The sequence below is a fragment of the Pteropus medius genome, unplaced genomic scaffold, assembly GCF_902729225.1.
Source record: "Pteropus medius unplaced genomic scaffold, Ma_sr-lr_union100, whole genome shotgun sequence".
Classification (NCBI taxonomy): Eukaryota; Metazoa; Chordata; class Mammalia; order Chiroptera; family Pteropodidae; genus Pteropus; species Pteropus medius.
Genome location: NW_024347788.1, coordinates 12,228,311 through 12,250,432, shown reverse-complemented (window position 1 = coordinate 12,250,432; position 22,122 = coordinate 12,228,311). Strand labels below are relative to the sequence as shown.

At 42.7% G+C, this 22,122-nt stretch overlaps 1 protein-coding gene and 1 pseudogene across 1 annotated transcript in view; both read right to left on the bottom strand.

Annotated features, from left to right (window-relative positions):
• The window catches only part of CSMD1 (CUB and Sushi multiple domains 1), a 1,293,618-nt gene that overhangs the window by 875,284 nt on the left and 396,212 nt on the right, over window positions 1–22,122 (bottom strand). The window contains exon 3 of the mRNA XM_039877340.1: window positions 12,394–12,506. Coding sequence (XP_039733274.1) covers window positions 12,394–12,506 — 113 coding nt within the window. The remainder of the gene's footprint in view (window positions 1–12,393; window positions 12,507–22,122) is intronic.
• On the bottom strand, window positions 16,165–16,280 carry LOC120614531 (uncharacterized; annotated as a pseudogene).

The window sequence follows — 22,122 nt, the reverse complement described above, 5'->3', positions numbered from 1 at the left end:
TGGCTTCCCTCGGTTAGTATTCTGAGCCGTGCCTGATGTTCCAGTCGCCCGTCCCGCAGACGGGCATGACAGTGGCCAGCGGAAGGGCGATTCGCTCAGACTGGTGCTGTTAGAACTGGCTGCTGGAAACAATGCCAGCGATTTTATTTCGGGTCTATTAGTGAAATGACAGCGCTAATCCATTTCACAGAGGAACCAAACAGCTGTCAGATGGCAGTGATCATAATCGTGCGCATATTACCATTTAGTTCTGCTGAGTGGAGCTTTTCTGCTGGCGCGGGTTCCATGCCATACCCTTTCCAAACGGGGCCAGTGGCTTCTGTGGAGCACTCGTCCTCAGAGAGGACGATGAAAGCCATACCAACTATTCACCGTTGGGCCTCCCGTTGTTAATTCACACACCTGAAATGACAGCGTTTAGAGAAATAGAAGTGACGAATAGATGTTCTATGACAGTTATCCCTGAAACTCAATTTTTTTCCTCCAGCTACAGAAGAATTGTATTTCAGCGGCCGCATTGTGGTAATAAACCTCCTACTAAGCTCTCTCTGGGCGTTGATGAGATGGAAAGAGGGACTTCGGTTTGCGGATACACATTTTATCCCGAGAAATTTAAGGAGTCCCTTTGGGGTTGACATGAAGGAACGATGCCTGTACGCAGGGGCTTCTGAGGGACAAATACGCAAAAAAGGAGACTTGAGACTCCAGGAGCGGGCGCACGCCAGGAAGCAGAGACACTTACCAGCCACGTCTTGCACAAAAATTCCCAAGATCAGCGTTTTACGCAGGCTCCGTGTACAAGTAACGGCAGAGAACGTGTTGATCGCCAACGGAAAAATAGTTCAGTTTCCTGACATTCTCGAGTCACCTGGCGGGTGACTCGGGAGACTGGCAGGTGTCTTCTCAGTTACAGTAAACTAAGTCGACCGGCCATCGAAGGCGGCCCTCTTGAGTCCTCTTGCTTCGTCTACAGTGCATTGAGAGGATGAGGTAAATAACGACGCTGGACTGACACAGAAGGAAAACTCACTGGCTGCAAAGCAAGGGTCCCAGGCAATAGCCGCCTACCTTTGTCAATAAAGTTTTATTGGAACACAGCCACGTGCATTCGCGTTAAGCACTGACTAAGGGCACTGAGTCCTTGTGGCAGAGACTAGACGAATGCGGAGCCAAAAACAGTTACCGCCTGGCCCTTGACCGAGGAAATGGTCAGTTCTCTTTAGAGACACTGCACCTGAATGCCAGCTCTGACCTGCCACTGGATGTCAAAGCCGAGTAAGGTAATTAGGAAATTACCTTACGTCTTGGGCTAAGTCTATACAAAAAAAGTTCCTGCTTATAAAGTTTGAAGGATTAGAAGGTTAACGTATAAGAGTCTTTTATTATTTTCAAATATTAATGTGACTCTGTCTTAATGGGCTACGTGGCATTTCGTATCGAATTTGTTGAAAACTGAAAGAATTAAATGTCGCTAAAATAATACCTAAATTATAAAAACATCGATCTATGTTGTTAGAATGTGATGTTGTATTTCGTTGCAATGTATTCCATTATGCTCATTGTTAAATTGAGAGTGTGAATTGTTATTATTTCATGAAGTAGTTTACAAATGAAAGGACACCTCACTTGATTCGGGGAGAACTCCTGTAACAAGTACACTGCATAAAGATTTCGCTAGCTAGCTCCTGCGACTTGGTGAACTTAAATAACACAACAATAATTTGTTCTCACTACACGCCGATACAAAGCCAGAGCTGTTCTCATGATTCATGCATCTGAGCTTTCCTTCCAAAAAAGTCAAGTAAATATGTCAATTATAATACACACGTCAGAACTGTGGCATGTGGGAAGGTTTTGAGCAACTGGAAAGTCTTAAAAAGTGAAAAATAAGATGTGGAATTTTGAAACCCCATTTTTCTGAGTGAAGATGGATTAACACATCCAGAGTCAAAATGTGTTCGGGATCTTACTGCACAAACTCTCCTATTTGTCACCCCCTACACCAGGCAGAATTCAGGAGAAAACCGAAATGTCCCCACACACCAGCTGTCCGCTCGCTCAGCCTCCTCTCCTTCCCCAATGTGGCTTTCCATTCCATTAGTCTAATATTTAACAACATATTTTAGGAAAAAAAAATATGCTTGGTTGAAATACAAAATTAAATCTTAGAAGATATAGGTGATTAAAATGGCATCTTGAGCTTAATCAGATGCATAGGAATTAACGTTGTAAGTTGAGAAGCCTCAAGGCACTCTTTTTTCATTAAATGGTATTTTATCCCCCCGAAGATATGAAGGGAATCTAAGGTTATATTTTGAGAGAAGAAATGTTTTCTTAGGGATGTCTGTGAGGAAGCTTGTCACACAAACCAGGAGGCCATCTAGAAAGGGCAGGCTGCCCTCCACGGTCACAGGCGGGCGCGTCAGCGGCACGGGCTCGCCACTGTCCATTTTTAGAGAAAGGATTTGGGAGAATACGAGTAAATGCAAAGAATGTTAATTTTCCGTATGTGACATCTGTCTCATTGTTTTGATCAACGCTTAGACACCCTGAAGATATTTGATAGCCAGGTTTAACGTTACTCTGATTAGCACCGAAGAATGAGTGAAATGAGTAATTAAAAGGGTAAGAAATGACTGATTACAGAAAATGAACAAACTCGTAGTGCAAGTTTGTATGAGGCCTTTTCAAGTGAATCGATGCCTCATTTTGTCGAAACTACGAATAAACAAACGCAGAATCGACCTTCTCTCGGAATATGGATCCTAGAGCACCGCCGTCATACCCGTTATTCGGAAGAGATTGTAGACTGCCATTTCTGCCTACCTTGAAAGAAATCAACACAGAAGAAGAAAGAAACTGCCTACTAAGTTTCAAAAGTTTTGAGATTAACGTACCCTTTGAAAAATAAGCTTAGATTTAGCAACGGGGATGACCCACGAGTCAGTGAGTCATTCCGATGATAGCAAGATTGTCAGAAAAAATAAATTTACATGTAAATGTAATTTAAAATATTGAAGTGCAGTCAGAAGCGAAAATGAATTCCGAATCTCCTGCAGACTGACTTAAGAACTCTGCAGATGAGCGAATATCTGCGTCTTGTTTTTACCATTTCGACGCACGTTGTTGAAAGCTGCACTCTGATGCGTGGGTACAGATCGGCCACACTTAATGCGACACACACTATCTTTCAGAAAAGGACTTGAAGGAGAGAGGTATTGCTCTAATTATCTCCAAAATGAAAATGATGTTAATTTATCTGTCGCATTGGAATGTGAATCGGTCTTATTCATTTCCGTCGTTCTTGGACCCTTTACCTTTTGTCACTTTATGCCCGTGTTTTTGCACAATCCCAATTATCCTCATTTTCTCACGTCTTCTCCTTGTACTGCCTCAGACTAACTACGGATCTATAACCAGGAGCACCTAGAAAAATGTCATTTCGCCTTTCCTCCGTGATCTCTATCCTACATCCTTATTTCAGAATAAAGAATGAACAAATCGAAAACTAAAGAACAGCATAAATGCCTATCGACATGAGTTGAGATTTGAAGAAAAATTGAAGTCACCCTAATTAGAATGTGCGACTTGCCGGTTTGTCACAAAACCAGAGTGCCACTCACCACTCTAGCAGGGAGGAATCTGTGGTTTTCATTCTCACTTAGAAAAACATAGAATCATCAGCGTTTGGGGGATTATTTTTAACTTCGTAAAAAAGACAAACAGACAGAACGTATAGAGAAGGTGGGCCAGAGGCAGACGCAGGTGACCGTAGAGGAAGATGACAAAATGAGAGAGACACATGAAGGAAAGACGAGTTTTAGACAACTCTCAGCGTGGAAAGCGCAGTCACTCACCGCTCACACCGAGGTCCCGTCCTATGCCAGTACTGCAGGGCTGAAGGAGTAAATTAAGTGTTATATACCAGGTATTGAGCCAAACGGTTTAAACAACCGATCTTCTGGAAGTGTCCTAATAACTGGGAGGTAGGTACCAGTCATTCCTCATTTTACAATGAGGAATGTGATGCACTACACCCTTAAGTAACTTGTCCAGGGATCACACTCATAGCGATGGGAAAACTGGATTAACCAGACCTCAGAATCACACCCTTATTCACATGCAAATATTTCATTTTCCCTAACATTTTCATTTCTAATACCCACATGGTAGATAACCGAGGCTCCATGGTGTTTAAATGGACAGAGAGGTCATCTAATTTCTAGTATATCGTGTTAACTCAATATCAGTGAGAGAGAGAGAGAGAGAGGCTATTTAAAAATAAATCAATCTCATTATTTTTGCTTATAAGCTTGGAGCAATTGGCCTATGACACGAGATAAAAAATCTTGGGAGGTGAGTGGGTACAAAGGATAAAACTTAAATTATGGTCAAGAGGAGATATATTAAGAAATACAACTACAGTCACCTGGTTTGGGGATAGTCGATAAAGGCAAGTATTAACCAATCTTTATTTTGTGACTCAATCATGATTTTGAAGATGTCGTTTCTCTGGAATTAACAAGCCTTCTACTATGTTCATTTTCGGTAGGATACTGTATCTATGAGTAGACTTCTAGTGAGTACACACAGTTTTCCGTTCTTTTCAGCTGTAGTGCTGACTTTAGAAGCCATTACCAGCCATTCGAAATCAATTTTGAAAGACTTTTCATTGTCTGATTCCACTTGGCATTCAATTTCCAGGCACAAGCCAGAGATCCATTTAAAAATATTAATTTCTGCATCATCTTCAGACATTTCTTTTTTTTTTTTCACGATGCTCATTATTTGATTTTTTTTACATGCTCACTGAGACTAGCTAAATAACGCAACTGTAGAAGACTCATCAGCCACCCTGGGCATTTCACGTCACTGTGCAATGCACGCGAACGGTTCTGGTTTCACCCTCGGCTCCCGTGAACAGGTATATGATGTACACACGTGTGGGCACCTCGCACACGGATGCACATGCATGCATGTGCCTGTATCCTCTGATGCGTGTGACTTTAGAACAGATTTTGACTACGATGGGATCAACTGTACCTTTCCACTCCATGTGTCACGGACACCCGCTTCGGTCAACACACCCAGGACTAATGCTAAGTCTGCTTAATGATATTAGCACTTTGAAGAAAATGTTTTCTTATGCCGAGACTTGAAGGAAAATTGTTCACAGAGATATAACAGGTGTGCGCGCCTGTGTGGGCCTCTGTGTGTGTGCGTGTGTGTGTGTGTGTGTGCACATGTTGGTGTGTCGGCCTGTGCCAGTACAGAAGTCTGACTCCGCACCTGTCAACAGGCCCCGCAGTAGAGTGCATCACCTTAATGACTCCACAGCGAGCTGCCCCCACAGAATCAGAAACCACATTTTCTGCCACGCAGAAAGCAGACTCATCTCTCTGGGGGAAACGCACATTAATTAAGTTCACAGAACCAATATAAAAAATCAAAATGCCAAATGAATAAATCACGACTCTCAGAAACCAGAACATTAAAACTGATATGATGGTCTCTTTTTTTCCGTCCTAGGCCTGTATGTGAAGCCCCCATAACCCGGGGGCTGCTCGCTCACCGTAGAAATCAAAACAGAAATCAGAAATAACGTGACAGAAATCAGACATGCCTCGGAGGAGCAGAGCTCATGTCGGCCATGGACAGAAGTTGTTCCAGCCTCTTTCTTGTTAGGGGACTCTTGGGAACTTGATGAAGTCTGTGAAGCATCTGCCCTCCCTCAAAAAAAATGCACACACATACAGAACCACGCACGTGATTTCACAGCTTCATAGAAACTGAGGTTATCTAGCACCCCAGACTAAGGAAATCGGGTGGCAGAGGAGGGGTGGCCCAGCCCTATGGCCAAGGAAGGACCTCTGCTCCCCACAGGGCACCCGCCCCCGTGATGCTGGCCGGTGGACTGAAGGGCCACCGCGTGCCCCTCACTTCCGGGCTCGGCTGGACCAGACGGGGCTCTGCCCTGGCTCCTCTCCCTTTTATGCTCCCACGGGAAGTACAGTCACCACAGGTCCCTAACGAACCCCGCTGGCTCGGCTCCTCCCTTTAGGCGGCTCTGTCTGTCTCTGCCCTGACCTGTCATCTGACCTCCTCAGGGCCAGCCTTTCAGAAATCAGCCGTTTCTCTCCTGCGTCTGGGATTTTGGAGATGTTTGCGTTGCGTTACTAACAGCAATAATTGTTTTCAAGAGTCATTTTAAAACTTTTATTAGTAGCTCTAATGCACCTGCTGTTGAAAATCTGCAAATTGAGGACAAAAGTAGATTCCAGGCTCTGCAACTGAGCCTCGCGAAGGGCCGACATGGGGGCCACAGCTCTGCTCGCTGCAGGAAAGAAAGTCTGTCCTCGCCGAAAGGTGGTCCTTACCTGGGCTTGCCCACCTAGACCCCCTCGACAGTCAGAGAAAGTCATTCTAGAAGTTTCCCCCATCTCGGCTTCGGCAATTGTTATAAGTCCAAGCTGAGGTGACACGTGACTCACGGACGGCTGACGGCTGCCCGTGTGCTGTCACATCCCCCGGTGAAGGTTCGACCCCTGCCAGGTGGGTCCCTGGGGTCCACGCTTTAATTCAAGCTGAGATTGGCTGATCACGCCCACGGAGAGAGAAACCAGCGCTGACCGTCTAAATAAAGCTTGGGGCTTGAAGGGCCATAATCCAGCTGCTCTTCTTTGGACCCAGAACCATGTGTTAAAGGCCAGATGCCTTGGGCCGGGAACTCGGGGTGGTGAGACCCGGGGGGAGAGGCAGAGAGCGCCCCGGGCCGGAGGCCTGTGCGGGGACCGAGACTCGGCCCTCGCTGCTGACCAGCTGAGCGTGGCATGAAACTGAGCCACGGGCTTGCGGAGGCTCCGCGTGTGACGCGTGGGCCCAGCGCAGTTCCGCTGTGACAGGTTCAGCAATGGCCTGTCCGCAGCCTGTTGGTTTGGAGGAGGCGGCTGCGTACGCGACGCTTCGCATCCTTCCAGGTTTGGAGGGAAAGAACCGGGAGCGAGGGGGACAGGCGCTGGGAACCGTTCGGTCCCGATTGTCTCCCTCCTCTCTGCGTGCGCCCCAGACACCGCCCCCGAGAGCGAAAAGCCCAGAGCTGTGACAACACCACGACGCCGGGGCAGGTGCCACAGAAACGCCACAGAGGCCGGCGTTCTCCTCCGGCTGTCCCAGAGGGCGGGCGGCCTCCGAACTCCGCGGTGGGGCGCAGGGCCCCTGTGTCCTCTGAGGACCGGGGTGCTCCGGGTCCCCGCTCCGCTCCCCTCAGCCCGCCTTTCTGTCCCTATTCTTTGGCACTGGGTCTCTCAGTTAACGTTCACGAATAAATGAGAGAAAGAACGGATGAGAACGGCCGTGCGTTCGTTTACAGACCCCAAGCGACGCTAGGTGTATGTATCTGCATACGTGTATGTACGTGCATGCGAATGCAAGTGTCTGTGTGCGCACACACGCACACGTGTGCATGCACGTACGAGCGTGGATCTGCATGTGTGCGTATACACACATAAACTGACGTACGCGCGAGGCTACGTAGCGAGTGGGTAAGAATGATGACTTCTGGAAACGGGCAGACATGTTTCCTTCCTTCTCTTACCACTTAGCGGTGTGAGATATGACCACACTATACTGTAGGTCAGTCGCTTGCGTGCTCCATCCGATAACGTTATGGAATCTTACTGCGTTCATAGAAATCTTAGGGCGATTTTGGAGCAAAATGTGAATAAGAGTTTATACCATTGCAGACATCTTCCCTCCCCCCCTCTCTCCTTTCTCTCTCCTCCTCTCTCTCTCCTTCTCTCTCTCTCTCTCTCTCTCTCCCCTTTACAACTATCTGTCATCCACAGAGACACAGATACTTTAGTAAGCAGAATATAATGATATGATCGATAGAATAAATAACTAGAAGATTACAAAAATATCTGAAAGAAAAGAACTCCTTTAGAAGAGCATTTTATAACCCAAGGGAGTCTCTTAAACCATCTTCATGGGCAATTGTTTTTCTCGTTCCAACTAATGAGCTGTTTTGTGTGAAACACAACTTTCTGTCCCAAGCAAATTTTCGCTGTTTTAGTTGAATTCCGCCTGGCTCTACTTCCAGGATTTTCTCATCAAAACAGATCTCGACACTTTCAGAGTATTATACATTTCATGCAGAAAATTTAAGGCCAATAGATTTAAAGATGGCTCATAAGACAGTTGAGATAAATGTTGAGTGTGTAAAATCAGTATTTTATGATCAAAATATTTGACTGTCTGTGGTTAAATTCTTTTCCCCTTTTTAACTACCGTGTCAGCCAGTGTATTTAAAGAATTTTTAAAGAGAATCGGTTCCTTTGTTTCTCAGCAGCTTTGCCCTAAGAATCTAACTTAAACTTCCGCCTCACCAAACAATTATTGCAAAAGTGAATACCTGTGTCAAATATGCACGTGATTTTTATCTCAACTCCTTTAAAAAAAAAAACCGGCCACCCATTGGATGAAGCCTTCACCAATGGTTCAAGAAAATCTAGTTCCCCATCGATGAACTTGCCCTACGCTATTCGAGAAGTGTTCTATACAAGAAAAGTATTGATTCTCATGAATACACATTGGACTCATTATTTGACAGAGTTGGTGTTTTCTATCCAAATGTAAGTTGTGTTATACGCAAAAATTCTATTTCATACGACATAAGTGGATTGTAAGACATACAATAAATGTCAAAGAAAACTGGTTTCCCCTGCAAAAATATCTAAAAAGTCAACTTAAATGATGGTAAATAACTCATGCAATCAAATATTTTAAATATAACCAAGACATGAATTATTAAAAGTTAATGTATTAATTATTAAAGTTAACAAATAGTTTATGAAACATTTGAAATGATATTCAGGACAGAAATAAAGATGTGCATCAAAAGAAACATCAGTTAAAACGGATGAGGTTTCAGAACCAAAGTAACTGAAATTTGGAGTTGGAGTTTTCATCATATAATCACTAACGTTTCTAACATTTAGTTCACTTTTCACTAACAATAAAATGTATTAGGAAATAGACAAACTCCCTTTCAAGAAGTAAAAAAAAAAAAAAAATTTATAAAGCACCAGAGTGGAATATTTTGGGGGCCAAAATATCTAGGTTAGTACATGTCACCCAACTGATCCATTCTTTATGTCCTCGAGCATAATGATAGCCATTCTTCTCATGCATGTTTGTTATGACATAATGCTTTTCATGAGTTGACATGCCACGTCAATTTTCTGACCTTCTGGGTAATTTTTTTCTTATAAACCCCATAAACAAAAATAAGTATTTGTTTTTCGTTATTGAGATCTTGATGAAAGAAGGTTAACAAATAGGAATATAGTAATAAGTGCTATTTATGTACACAGCACTTCAATACTGGACATACATACAGGGATTTCAATAGCACCCCATTTTATTGTAAATTATGTGCAATCCAATATTTCTGTTATAAATTTACCAAAGAAAGTTATGCAAATTCTTTGGTTTATCATGAATATTGCTCAATGACAGAACTAGCAAATCAAATATTACAAAATACCCTATTAAGTTAATAACTTCAATTTCGTTATTTATTCTGTATTTACGGGTTAAAATATATTGATTTCACCAATAATCTGTAAACTTACTAAGACCCTGAAGGGCTTCGCATTTCGAGAGTACTGTTAGAATGACATTTATAAACATTTCCATTTTATTTCCAGTAAACTCAATAACTGAAGACATTAAAGTATTCTAATTTATTGTTTCTATCTTATCATATAGCTTAATACTTCCGTGTATGAGTAATAATTCATGTAAATGTTACCTATTTTAAAGTACTGCCAGAAAAATAAAAAGTTAAGTGCCCAGATTAAGTTTGTTACCAAGGTAATTATGTTTAGAAATGTTAGAAAGTTGGAAGATATTCTCCGATTCGAGCGAATTAATTTAAATAAAAAAAATTAAATATCGATCTGGTCATATTAAATGAATCTTAATTTTAATTGGAAGAAAATAGTACTATATTAAGGATTAGAGAAACTTATATTTTAAAAAATGCCGATTTAGTATTTTCTGTATACATTAGATTTCCTTCAGCTGTCTTAGATAAGACATCAACATTTTATTGTATTCTTTGGCTTATAGTAATTACTCGATGGGTAGCTCCATCCAAATAAACCTAACGAGAAAGAAAGTAAACTGAGTCACTAGAAGGACTCGATGTTTTGGTTCCAAAGAATTTCACATATTTTGGGGGCAATTATCATTGCTTTTGCTTTATGTTCCATTTGCATATTTTATGCACTGTTCCTAATGACATCTCGCCTTTTCGAGTGACACCGCCTTGGTACACGATAGTCGTGTCTAAATTTGCTGTGGAAACTGACACTATTGATCAATCAGTTGGCACTTATGCCGAAAGCTTCACTCTCTTCCAGATAAATTCTCTAGTCTTTAATCTTCAGCTTAGACTATAATTAACCATTTTTCTCCAGATAGTACAAATTAATTTCCTCAGAAGACCTTTAAGCTAAGTGATAAATATTTTTTAAATACTGATATTAAATACTGAACACACCCGCGGTTTTGGTGACAAAGCACTTTGCCATTAAAAAAGGGTTGTATTTACTTGTAAATAGACTATACTATAATGTCACTATTTAAAATACAAATTTCAAAAAAAAAAAACCCAACATTTCCACATATCAACTCAAAGAAAGAACATGCTTACACGCTTACCTATGGTCTGGTTTACTTTTCTAGTCATTTTCTAAGATTTTTTTCAGGAACTCATAAATATGTTTTCCAACAGAAACAATCTCTATAATCATTTTTTATTATACCACCATGACAACCAGTAATACCAATGACAACAGCCCAGAAAGATCCAATAGAATTATTCATTCGGCAATCGCTCAACATCAACAGAGTTTCTACAATATTTATCTCAGGAATTTCAGTAAAACATGATATTCAAGTACCAGCTTTGTCAGGGAGAAGGGGACAAATGCCAGGGTTTCTCAAATGTGGAAGCCTTGTCAACCTGCTGAGCAAACATTCTGTATGATGACTGGGCAGGTTAGGTTTCACAGGTGACTGACGTAGATTGTCTTAGAAACATTGTCCTAATGTTAAGCAAAAAGGGAATTATGTGAAGTTAGGGTACGTAGAAGTGGTGGAGATTAAGAAATTTTGAAAGCAAATAGCATCTATTAATCTCAAATCAGCTTGTTATGCTCTGAAGATAAATGATTCCCTGATAGTCACTAATATACTTAAAGCCGGTGATGCCGGATTATATGTAAACAAACACCATGGCCTGGAGTCGGAACAGTTTATCACACCAACGATCATTACACACAAAACTCCGACTGAAAGGATAAACTAGTCTGTTTCCACGTGTGCGAAGAAGATATTCTCCCCTTCCGTTTCCTGATAACTGCATAGCAGCGACGTTCAGGTGCAGACACGCTTACAGACCTTACTTTCCAGAAAGAACGACTCTGCCCAAGTTCATGAGTGCTTGGAATAAGAGCGCACGCAGCCGCGACCCAACCCGAAATGACCTCCCTCGACCCGGAAATGTGTTCTGAACAAGATGGGCCACAGTCTTTTCTCCAATTGGCGGGACCAGAGTTTATTTATGTTAAAAATCATGGCCTTCGTGCTACATATGAAAGAAAATTGTAAATATCTATGTGAAATAAGCCTAAAATAGACACACCTCAGCATCCGCACTGAGAGTATTACTAGAGCAGTTTCGTAAATTCGAGTGCTTTATGTGATCATCTGAATCATTTCTTCATCAACCGTTAAACCCTCTTTTATCGTTTTAAAGTTTCTGCCCCGAAGTAGTTCAATAATGAAGCGCAACCCCAAAGGGAACTAGGCACTAATCTGAGAACGTGAAAACAAGCAAAACCCGAGCCTGACACCAAACAGTAAAACCAAAATATTCTCCAGCAAAAGTTCCATCTTCGAAAACAAAAACTCATTTCACAGAACTCCCGTCACTCAAAGACTGACGATCAATATTATTATCCAACAAACTTTTTAAGAAATCTCATCTGCATTAAAAATAAATTCTTCACAGAAAAGGAGTACTGTTAAGTAGGATTCGCAATTCTCAAAACTTCTCCGACACATCAAAAGAAAAACCACTTTTCCAATCAAAGAGAATTCTATCAACAAAGGAAAACTGTAAACACACGTTTTGTGCTAAAAAGTGTGGTAATGATAGCCAACCACATTCTCCAGCCATCAACGCGGCACGCAAACGTCAAACGTTTGAGCCATTAAATCGCCTGCAAAATAGTGGCTCGCGTTTACACCGAAATCCGCCATCCAGAGTGGCAAGGGCAAGGCCGCCCGGCCGTGAGTGTGTGCAGAGTGCGGCGAGCGTCCTACCTTCGTACAGGGCTTTGAATCCTTGGGCACTGACGGCGAAGTCGGTCGTGAACCACAGCGTGAGGACGGATCCCGTGCTGACGACGGAGGAAGGCAGCTGAAACCCCGACAACCTAAGTTCCAGAAAACAGGAGAAGGGGGTTAAAGAGCGTGCGGTTGTCACTGAAGCTAACGGATGCGTATGTTCGATGTTTCTTTTCACTGGGGTGTATTTATTGGAGGTATGTTATCAACCAACGACATGATGCGCACACAAGGCGTTGGTTGCTAGGTAATGAAGCAGGTGCGAACACAGGAGTTGGGTAATTAAAACCATTTTGGAAAAGATACATTCTAGAAGGAATGAATGTCTTAAGCAAAGAGAACTTAAAATTATGCAAAGTCATCCTCACACAGGCTACAGAAAATAAGATGATATTGCATCTGCCTTTGAGTTTATTATTTCCCTCTTGAATTATTACATGAGTTGTCGATCTCAGAGTTAATGTGCTTATTGTTAATATCTCCCCCCAATAAATCACAGTTTATATTGAAAACGTATGCTAGTCACAGCATAACTGAAAATCAATTGCGACCTTGAACAGAGGTCAAATTTTATTTAGATTTCAAGACAAGTCTTTTGAATTCTAAGATATATCTTTCACCTACCGCTGGGTTTAGATATATTTAGAAATCTCAACGATAGGAAAGTTGGAGCTCTGAATGAGTGAACTCGTATAATAACATGCATAATGCTTTACAAACTAACGGCTTCTCAAAAGGTCGAAGAGATGCTTCATCAATTCATAGTTCACCTGAAGTTGGCTAATTAGGTAGTTTGTCTCTAAATATGTGGTTTCATATAGTCTGAACACAAACTTCTGATGCCGGGAGAAATCAACCTGCACATTCATTCCCCATGGGAGACATTCTGGCTTGCCAGTGATTCTATGGCACCGAACCTAATTACGGTCTCTGTAGGTTGCAGAATCAAAATAGAAACGAATAAGAGAAAATTGAAAGGGCAATTGTCAATCACTAAACAGCACACTTCTAAATAATCCATGAATCAGAAAGTCTGAAGAGAAATTAAAAAAAAAAAAATACATCCCACTAAGTCAAATTTAATATGCAAGATATCAAAACTTGGAGGACTCAGAGAAGCATCGCTGGGAAGGAGATCGATGGCTCAGAAAACATACGTTAGCAAAGAGGAAAATTCTCGCATTAATAATCAAAGCTCCTATTTCAAGAACTTACAAAAGAAAGAGTAAAATCAACCCGAAGCAAACAGAAGGCAAGAGATAAGAGAGAAATACAGAAATCAGTAAAGTCGAAAACAGAGAATCCGTAGGGGAAAAAAGCAATGAATGAAAAGAGATAATTCTTTGAAAAGATTGACAGAATTAACAAACTTGTAGCAAGATGGAAAAAACAAAGAGGGGGTGGAAGGATAACTAATATCAGGAGTAAAATAGCGAGTCGTTATTATAGACCCCCAGACATATAAATAATAAGAAACTACTACAAAAACTACACACATAAATTCGTCGGCTTAAATAAACACTTCCTTAAAAACATAAACTACCATAGCTCATCCAATGTGAGACAGGAAACCTGAACGACCCTGTCACTATTAAACTACCCGCAGGAGCTCTCCAGTCCCAGGTAATTTCACAGGAGAATATTACTGCCACAGCCTGAAGATTTGTCTTACCCCCAAATTTGTGTGTTGAAATCTAATCCCCAATGAGATGGAAGTAGGAGGCGGCCTTCTGGGAGATGATTAGGTCACGAGGGTGGAGCCCCTAGGAGTGGGGGACACCCTTATAAAAGAGGCTTCGGAGAGCTACCTCGCCCCTTCTGCCACATGAGGACACGGCCAGAGAGGTGCCATCTGTGAAGCAGGACGTGACCCTCGCCAGACACTGAAGCAGCTGGCACCATGATCTGGAACTCCCCGGTCTCAAGAATCGTGAGCAATAAGTTTCTGTTGTTGACATGCCATCCGGTCGACGGTGTTCTGCCATATACACCATGGCATCCGCCTCACGTGTGAAGACTTAACACCAGTTTTACACAATCTGCGGGAAAAGGGAGTGGATAGAACACTTCCTTATGCCCTTCTCTTACGGGCTGTGGACTGAATTGTTGTCCCCAGAGTCACCTGCTGAAGCTTTAACTCCCAATGAAACTGCAACGTGAACACAGGCGTTTCAGGGAGCGATGAGGGTGAAATAAGGTCATGCACTCAGGGTGCTAACCCAATAAGCTCGGTGATCTTGTAAGAAGAGGAAGAGAAAGAGAAATACATCTCTCTCCCTATTGCATCCCCCACACGTGTGCACTGAAGGAGTTACTGTGAGCGCACACTCAGGGTGCGGGGTCTGCAAGCCGGGAGGAGGCTCCTCCCCAGAGCTGACACGAGGCACCCCGACGTTCGCTTCCAGCCTCCAGAGCTGTGAGAAAATAAATGTCTGTTGTTGAGCCTCCAGTCATGGTAATTGGGGGGCAAATCAAGCTGATTAAGACGCCCTGATACTAAAACCAGACAAAAAAAACTGCAAAAAACCTCCCAAGAAATCAATACCCTCAATAAGTATAGATGCAAAAATCCTTAACAGCATTAGGAAAAAAGAGAAATAAGAAATATAAAAGAGTTCTTCAAAATAACCAAACGGCATTGATTCCAGGGACGTAAAGATGGTTCGGTCTTTGAAAATCAATCAGTGTAAGCTGCCGTAATCACAGAATAAAGAATGCGAGCACAAGATCTCAACAATGTGTGTACGAAAAAGCATTTGAAAAGCGTGAACATCCGATCACGAGAGAACCTCTCAGCGAATCACGAATGGAGGAAAACATCCCCAACCCGACGGTGAGTGTGCACAACAAACCCCGCAGCTAACAACATCTCATCTCGTGGTGACAGACTAACGCTCCCCCCGAGGGCTGAGAGCAAGGCAAGCTGTCCGATCTCACCACTGTCATTCGGCCTTGTGCTGGGACCTGGAGCCAGGGCAACAAGCTAAGAAACGGAGGGGCGGCGAAGGTCGAAGGGATTAAGAAGTACACGTTTCCAGATATTAAAATGGTCGCAGGGACGCACTGTACGGCACGGGGGATCCAGTCGGCAGCGTCGTAACGACCATGTGTGGAGCCGATGGGGACTCGGCTTCACTGGGGGGTCGCCTCGTAAGGCACGCGGATGTATCGTCACTGCGCTGTACGCCTGACATGAACATGATGCTGTCTGCCAACCGTAAGGGAACAATAGAATGTAAGAGCAAACCGAAAAACGGAAACGAGGGCGTACAGACCAGAGAGGAGGAAATAGGGTCGGCCCTGCCGGCAGGCGACACCATGCTGCACAGAGGTTACGCCGAGGAACGCGTAACAGACTCCCAGGGCTCATGCCGGAAACAAGCGCGTGTGCAGGACACACGCCAACGCGCAGAATTCAGCTGCGTCGCCACGTCCTGGCGTCGGACACACGGGCACCAAAACTAAACACACGATGTTTGCCACCACTCAACACAAGAAAATGTTTGCATGTGCAAAACTATATCCCGAACACTGAACAATGCCCAAGACAGAAATCAGCAAACTGCTAAGTAGACAAAGATACCATGCTGACAGTCTGGGAGACTCGACATGGTAAAGATGTCAACTTTCCCCAAATTTATAGAAAGTTTTAACACGATTTCTATCAAAATCCCAGCAAAAAATTTTTGTTATTTTTAAAAATTCTATTATTATTATTATTATTATTATTATTATTATTATTATTTATGCCTACAGCACCTGGTCTTCCTAGGTGGTCTCCCATCCAAGTACTAACCAGGCACAACCCTGCTCAGCTTCTGAGCTCAGACATCGGGCTCGTTCAGGGTGGCATGGCCGTAGACCATGGACCGTGGCGCCACTGGGGCACAAATCCAGGACCTTCTGCGTGTAAAGCAGACATGCTCACGGCTACACTATGGAACCACGCCCCCAAATTTTTGTACATATAGACAAGATTCTTCTAGAATGTATTTGGAAAGCCAAAGAAACAGAATAGCTTACACTGTCTTAGGAAATAATGAAGCAGGAGGAATGAGTCTACTATTTTCAAGACTCCTTTTACAGCTACAGTGTGAAGAGCATGCGGTGTTGGCAGAGGGTAGACCAGACATCGGTAGACAAGAACAGAGAACCCAGAAACAGACCCACAGAAATATACCCAGCCGATGCTGACGAGGTGCAAAGCCAACTCTGTGGAGCAACGTGGCTTCTAACAATGCTTCAGGCAAGAGCAACGAGAGTCTAGCCCTAAGCCTTGCACCTGTGTAGTAATTCACTCAATACAGATCACAGACGTAAACATAGAATGCTAAATAAAACTTTTAGAGGGAAAAAAAAAAACAAAAAAAACATAGGTTCTAGGGCAAACAGTTTCTGGGCTAAACAGCAAAAGCACAGTCAGATAAAGGAAAAATTGACATGTCGGATTTAATGACATTTAAAAAAACAAAATCTCCATGAAAGATCCTGTGAAGAGGATGCAAAGACATGCTACACACTTGGTAGAAAATATTTGCAAACCACGTATCTGACAAAGGACAAGTGTTTAGAATATATACAAAGAACTTTAAAGACTCAGCAGTAAAACAACAAGTGTTGTTTTAGAAAACAGTCAAAAGACACAAAGAGTCATTTCATCTCAAAGGACATACAGATGGCAAAGAAGCACACAAAAAGATGCTCAACATCATTAGTCATTAGGGAAATGCAAATTAAAACCACAAAGAAAAATCACTATGCACCTATTCAGAATGGCTAAAATAAAATTAAAAAAAAAAAAAAAAAAGTAGTGACAATACCAAATGCTGGCCAGAATGCAGAGAAAACGCATCGCTCATGTATTTGCTAGTGGAGACAGTCACTCTGGAAAACATTTTGATGGCACCTTGAAGAATTAAACATGCGACTACTATATGACCAAGCATTTGCTCTCCTGGACATTTACCCTGAAGAAATGGAGATTTATCTTCATGCCAAGCCTGTGCGTGAGTGTCTGGAGCAGCTTCGTCCTTAATAACCCAAAACGGGAAGGAACCCAAATGTCCTTTAAGAGGTGAATGGCTCATACGTTGTGACACACGTACACCACGTACTCTGCTCAGCGATGAGGAGAAGTGGCCGTAATGTGCCACGCCTGGAAGGACCTCCAGAAAGTAATGCAGCGTGAACAAAAGCCAGTCCTGAGAGGTCGCATGCTGTGTGATCTGGTTTTCAGTACCATGTTTGAAGTCGTGCCATTATTGTAAAGGGGAACCGATTTTTCGAGGCCAGGAGTTAAGGAGGGGGCGGGGGCCGAAGGGGCGCGGGTGTGGCTACGAAAGGACTGTGTGAGGGGTCGTCATGGCGATGGAATGGTCTGTGTCTCCACTGTCCCAATGTCAGGGTCTTGATAGGGGCTTAGTGCTGCAGTTTTGCAAGATGTTGCCTCTGGGGGAGCTGGGCTGGGAACCCAGAGTCTCTCTGTGTTATTTCTTACAGCTGGGTGTCAGTCTACAATGATCAGATTAAAATGTTTAATAAAACAACAGATTATAAGGGTTCAGACCAAGTCAAGACGATATTAACAGAGATTGAAATAATACTAGAAAAACTAAAAACAGCATTTAAGAAGAAATCATTCTCTCGGGCTCCAAAAGTAAATTGAACAAAAATGGTTGAGCTTTATTTCACTTAGTAATAGACTATTTTGAAGATTTAAATATTTTGGAACATAATTTAAATAATGCGATAGCATTCTAAATACAAAATTATGTTTACTTTAATGTTTTATAAAGAACTGTGATTATGAGGACACACACAATATTAGCTCAGGAGAAAGTAAAACAGTGCTAAGAAGTCTAAAAAAATGGAATATAGCTATTGGTTAGAAGTTAGGGGGAGTTTATTTTAACACGCACGATTGTCGGCGAAATATGTCAGTGTGATCCGCTTCAAAGAGCTAAAACGAAATGGACGCGTTTGTGTTTGGGTGCAACAGGATGCAGTTCGATGCAAGTCGAGGTCGGTGGGAGAGGATGGCTTGATCTAGTAGATCCGAAAAAACATTTGTTCGAATGTCCACAGTCACCTCTCCGTCACGCCAGCCGAGTGAGGAGCCGTGTGACAGGGCCCGGTGACACTCATTCTGGTCTCTGCGAACTCCGCCGAAGGCCCCGTTTCTCACGTCACTTACGTCTCTTCCTGGAACGCCCTTGGGATACATCTTATTGTCATCCACCTTTCTCTGAGTGAGGACACTCTATTCTCATGACTTTTAATGCCTGATAAATCCTGCAGCTGTTCGAGTTTTTCTCTGTTTGACCAAAAGAAAATGGAGAGCCTGATTTCTAGCTTTCCCCAAGCAATGGGTCAACTTGCAGCCAGCGCCCGCCCACGTCCCACACGCCCGGACCCGCTCTGCCCCTCGGCCTGCTGCCGCCCACCTGTCTTCATGCCTTTGTCAACCACTCTCTCTCCGGTTACAGCTAATGGGGACAGTAACGACGTAGCAAGCTAACGGGATGGAGCGAGAAGCCAGTCAGCGTCCTCTCCGTTTCTGTCAAGGCCAGTGTCGCCCACACCTCACGAACATGTGACTTCACCACACCCTGTGACTCAGGAAATTAGTATTTCAGAAGATTAGGGTGATAATATAGTTAAACCACTCTGAAGACTGGAATAAAAATCAAGCCACCAATACGTGTCTATCTGTTTACCGTTATATTTTCTGCCATAATTTTGCTGAAACGGGCTAAGCGGGTGTGACCACGTGGTTGGGCCACGTTGGCCAGCAGCTGGCCCCGGGGCTGAGATGTGAGAGGGGTGCATTTTACCCAGAGGCTGAGGCTTGGCACCCCGACATCCCTCCCATGGTCGCCACTGCAGAAAACGACGCTATTTCCTCCTAGTCAAAGCACTAGGCTTCATGTGACACCCGAGCTGACCCACTTGGATGAGGAAGAAGAGATGGTTAGGAACGGGGATGGGTTTTGAAAAGAGCGACAAGAAATCCACGTCGTCCTCAGTAATTGAAAAACAAAAAACCTACAGTTACTTTCCGTCCAACAGCTTCTCTCTCTTTTTCTAGTTTCATCCCTGTCATCCTATATAATCTCATTTTCCATACTTTCTCCTGGGAGAAAGCACTCCCCTCCCACACCCAGGGACCTCGGCGCATGGCACGGCCTGCCACGTTCATCCAGCAGAAGCACAGGTTCGGAGGTGAACAAGTTTACTGCCTCTCCATCTCTCAAGAAATTACGAGGATGACTTGCACTTTGAAATAGAGCCAAGATATTTCGCCCTGCACGATCACTCAAGGTACTCGACTCACTGATACCAACGCAGTAATCCTGAGTATCGGAAGTGGCACGCGGAAAAAAAAAAAAAAAATTCAGTGAAGAGCTAAGCTGAAGACTGATGTGAGTGCACTTTTCGTAAATTAATGAGGAAGATGTAATTCCATGAAACAGAGCACTCCTGAATTACTCACTGTCCCCACTGCGTCATCCACAGTGTTTGTGATTTTAAAATGTCATCTATCCCCCAAACTACAGTTGAGTTAAAATGTCAAGTGTATATTTTAAGTAAATTAGGAAAAAAATCACTAAATTAAATCTTATTCCAGTGACTGTAATTGCCTTAAAGAAAATCTCTGTAAAGCCAAATGTTTGCAAGCTCCCTGTAATACTTACATTTATAACATCACATTTCATACCATATGCCGGTGTCAGTATTCTTACAATAAATCTTGTAAAAAGGTTTGGCCGGCAGTGGGAATGAGATTAGAATCATACCCTCAGAGTTAGATTTTAGAGATTAAATTACCCAGTGTTTTACTGATTAAATAAATCTCCTCAAAAAGAGTGTCAGAGAGTCATTGCCCAAGGCTGTGTGAATGCATCGGACACTGAGAAATGAAGATCCGCCAGGCAATTTACTGCACTATTAACTAATAACAGATTTTTAGGAATCCATCTCTCTATATATTCAAGTGTTATTAGTCCCATTATTACTTGTAATAGTTTCCATGCCATGAAATAAAATATGAGGCTTACTATTAAAAAAAGAAAGCCTACCTATTTTGTAGATATTATTAGTTTTATTTTTTATATTTTTTTATTTTTTTGCTATTATTGCTATTTTAAAATTCACTGTCTCTCTAGTTGCTTTATTGGAGTCCGGGTTTTACCATGTTTAATTCAAAGGACAATATTGGGTAATCGGAATTGAGTTTTAATTCATTCAAAATATTTACTGGACAGCTATTAAAAGATATATTAATGATGAACACATTTTATGCATTTAAGAAATTTACAGTCTAAAGTGAAAGGTAGGAAAATAGACAGGAAGATTCTGGAAGAAAGTAAATCAGGATAATTCTCGTAGAAGTCTTGTGGCAGCTACTCCCTTCTACCCACCCGGCTTTGATGGTGGGGATGGTGGGGGCCTATTGTGATGCATATAAAGTCCTTGATAACCTTTGAATATTTTGACAAAATACAGATTTCTCAATACCCTCCATTATCTCCTAACTTCTTGTTAGTGTTTTAGAAAAAAATAATTCAGGAGTAATAACTGGGGGTAAAATCTCTTCCACTCAGAGTGGTAGAAAAAGCCCCCGAGTTCAAAAGGCACACATTAAAATATCAAAAAAGGAATTGCGTCTTCCAAATCGTCAAAAGATTATATAATTATAAGAGAAAAAAACTGCTTATAAACCCAAGAAACTATTTTGCGATAGAAACAACAATCTATGGTCACTTATAGATGTGGCAGAAAGATTTAAATTAATATTTGGGTGGCATATCCACATAATGGATAATCAAGAAATAGAATGCATTGTCTGTGAATTTTGAAATTTTAAATTTCTGGTTACTAGACATACACGTTCTCTGTAAATTAACTATTTAGTTATTTGCCGAAAGTTATTCAACACCGTATATTACAGTGTTTCCAAGATTGGCTGGAGGTACAGGCACAGGAAAGTGCTCTTTAGTAGAGGAGAATTTTCAAGTAAGGAGGGGTATTCGATAATATTAGATACGAGGTGTTTCAGCCTTTTATTTTATAGAGAAGACACATTCTAATTAGAATGTCAGCGATTTGGTCAAAGTTGCACACACAGTGTCAGAGTCCATCCTGAAACACAGCTCGTCTCCCTTCCAAGCCAGTGATTTAGCCATTTAGCCGTTTCCAGGTGACCTCTCCGGTGGGATAAAAGATTGAAACAATTTAATCCCTCTTTCCCCACGTGTCCTTGCCCCCCTGTGGGACCCCCTCTTTTCGGAAAGTCTTAACCGTGGAAGTCAAGGAGCAAAGAATCGAGTCCGCGGCTTTCGAGGTCCACAACAGACTCGTGAGACTCAGAACACCGACGGCCGTGGTTATCATTTTGGGATTGTCAGGACTTAAGATTCACGCCACATCAGCAAATGTGAATAAAAGCAGGATAAGCCCCGCTTCCTTGAAGACCTGACGCCAGCTTCCTGTCTGGGTGGGGGGACTTAGAAGACGAGACCTGAGAAGTTGACAGGTCCCTGAGAGAGAGCGATGTCGGCAGAGCCCTGGAGAGCGTGACTCCGCTGCTGGTGACGTTCGGGGGCGGTCGCTCGTGCCATGCAGGTTGGGGACAGTGCCGTGGGGTATACCAAGTTCAAACGTTTCTACGTTTACACAGCAGAGAGCTGAGGCCCCTGAGCCCGA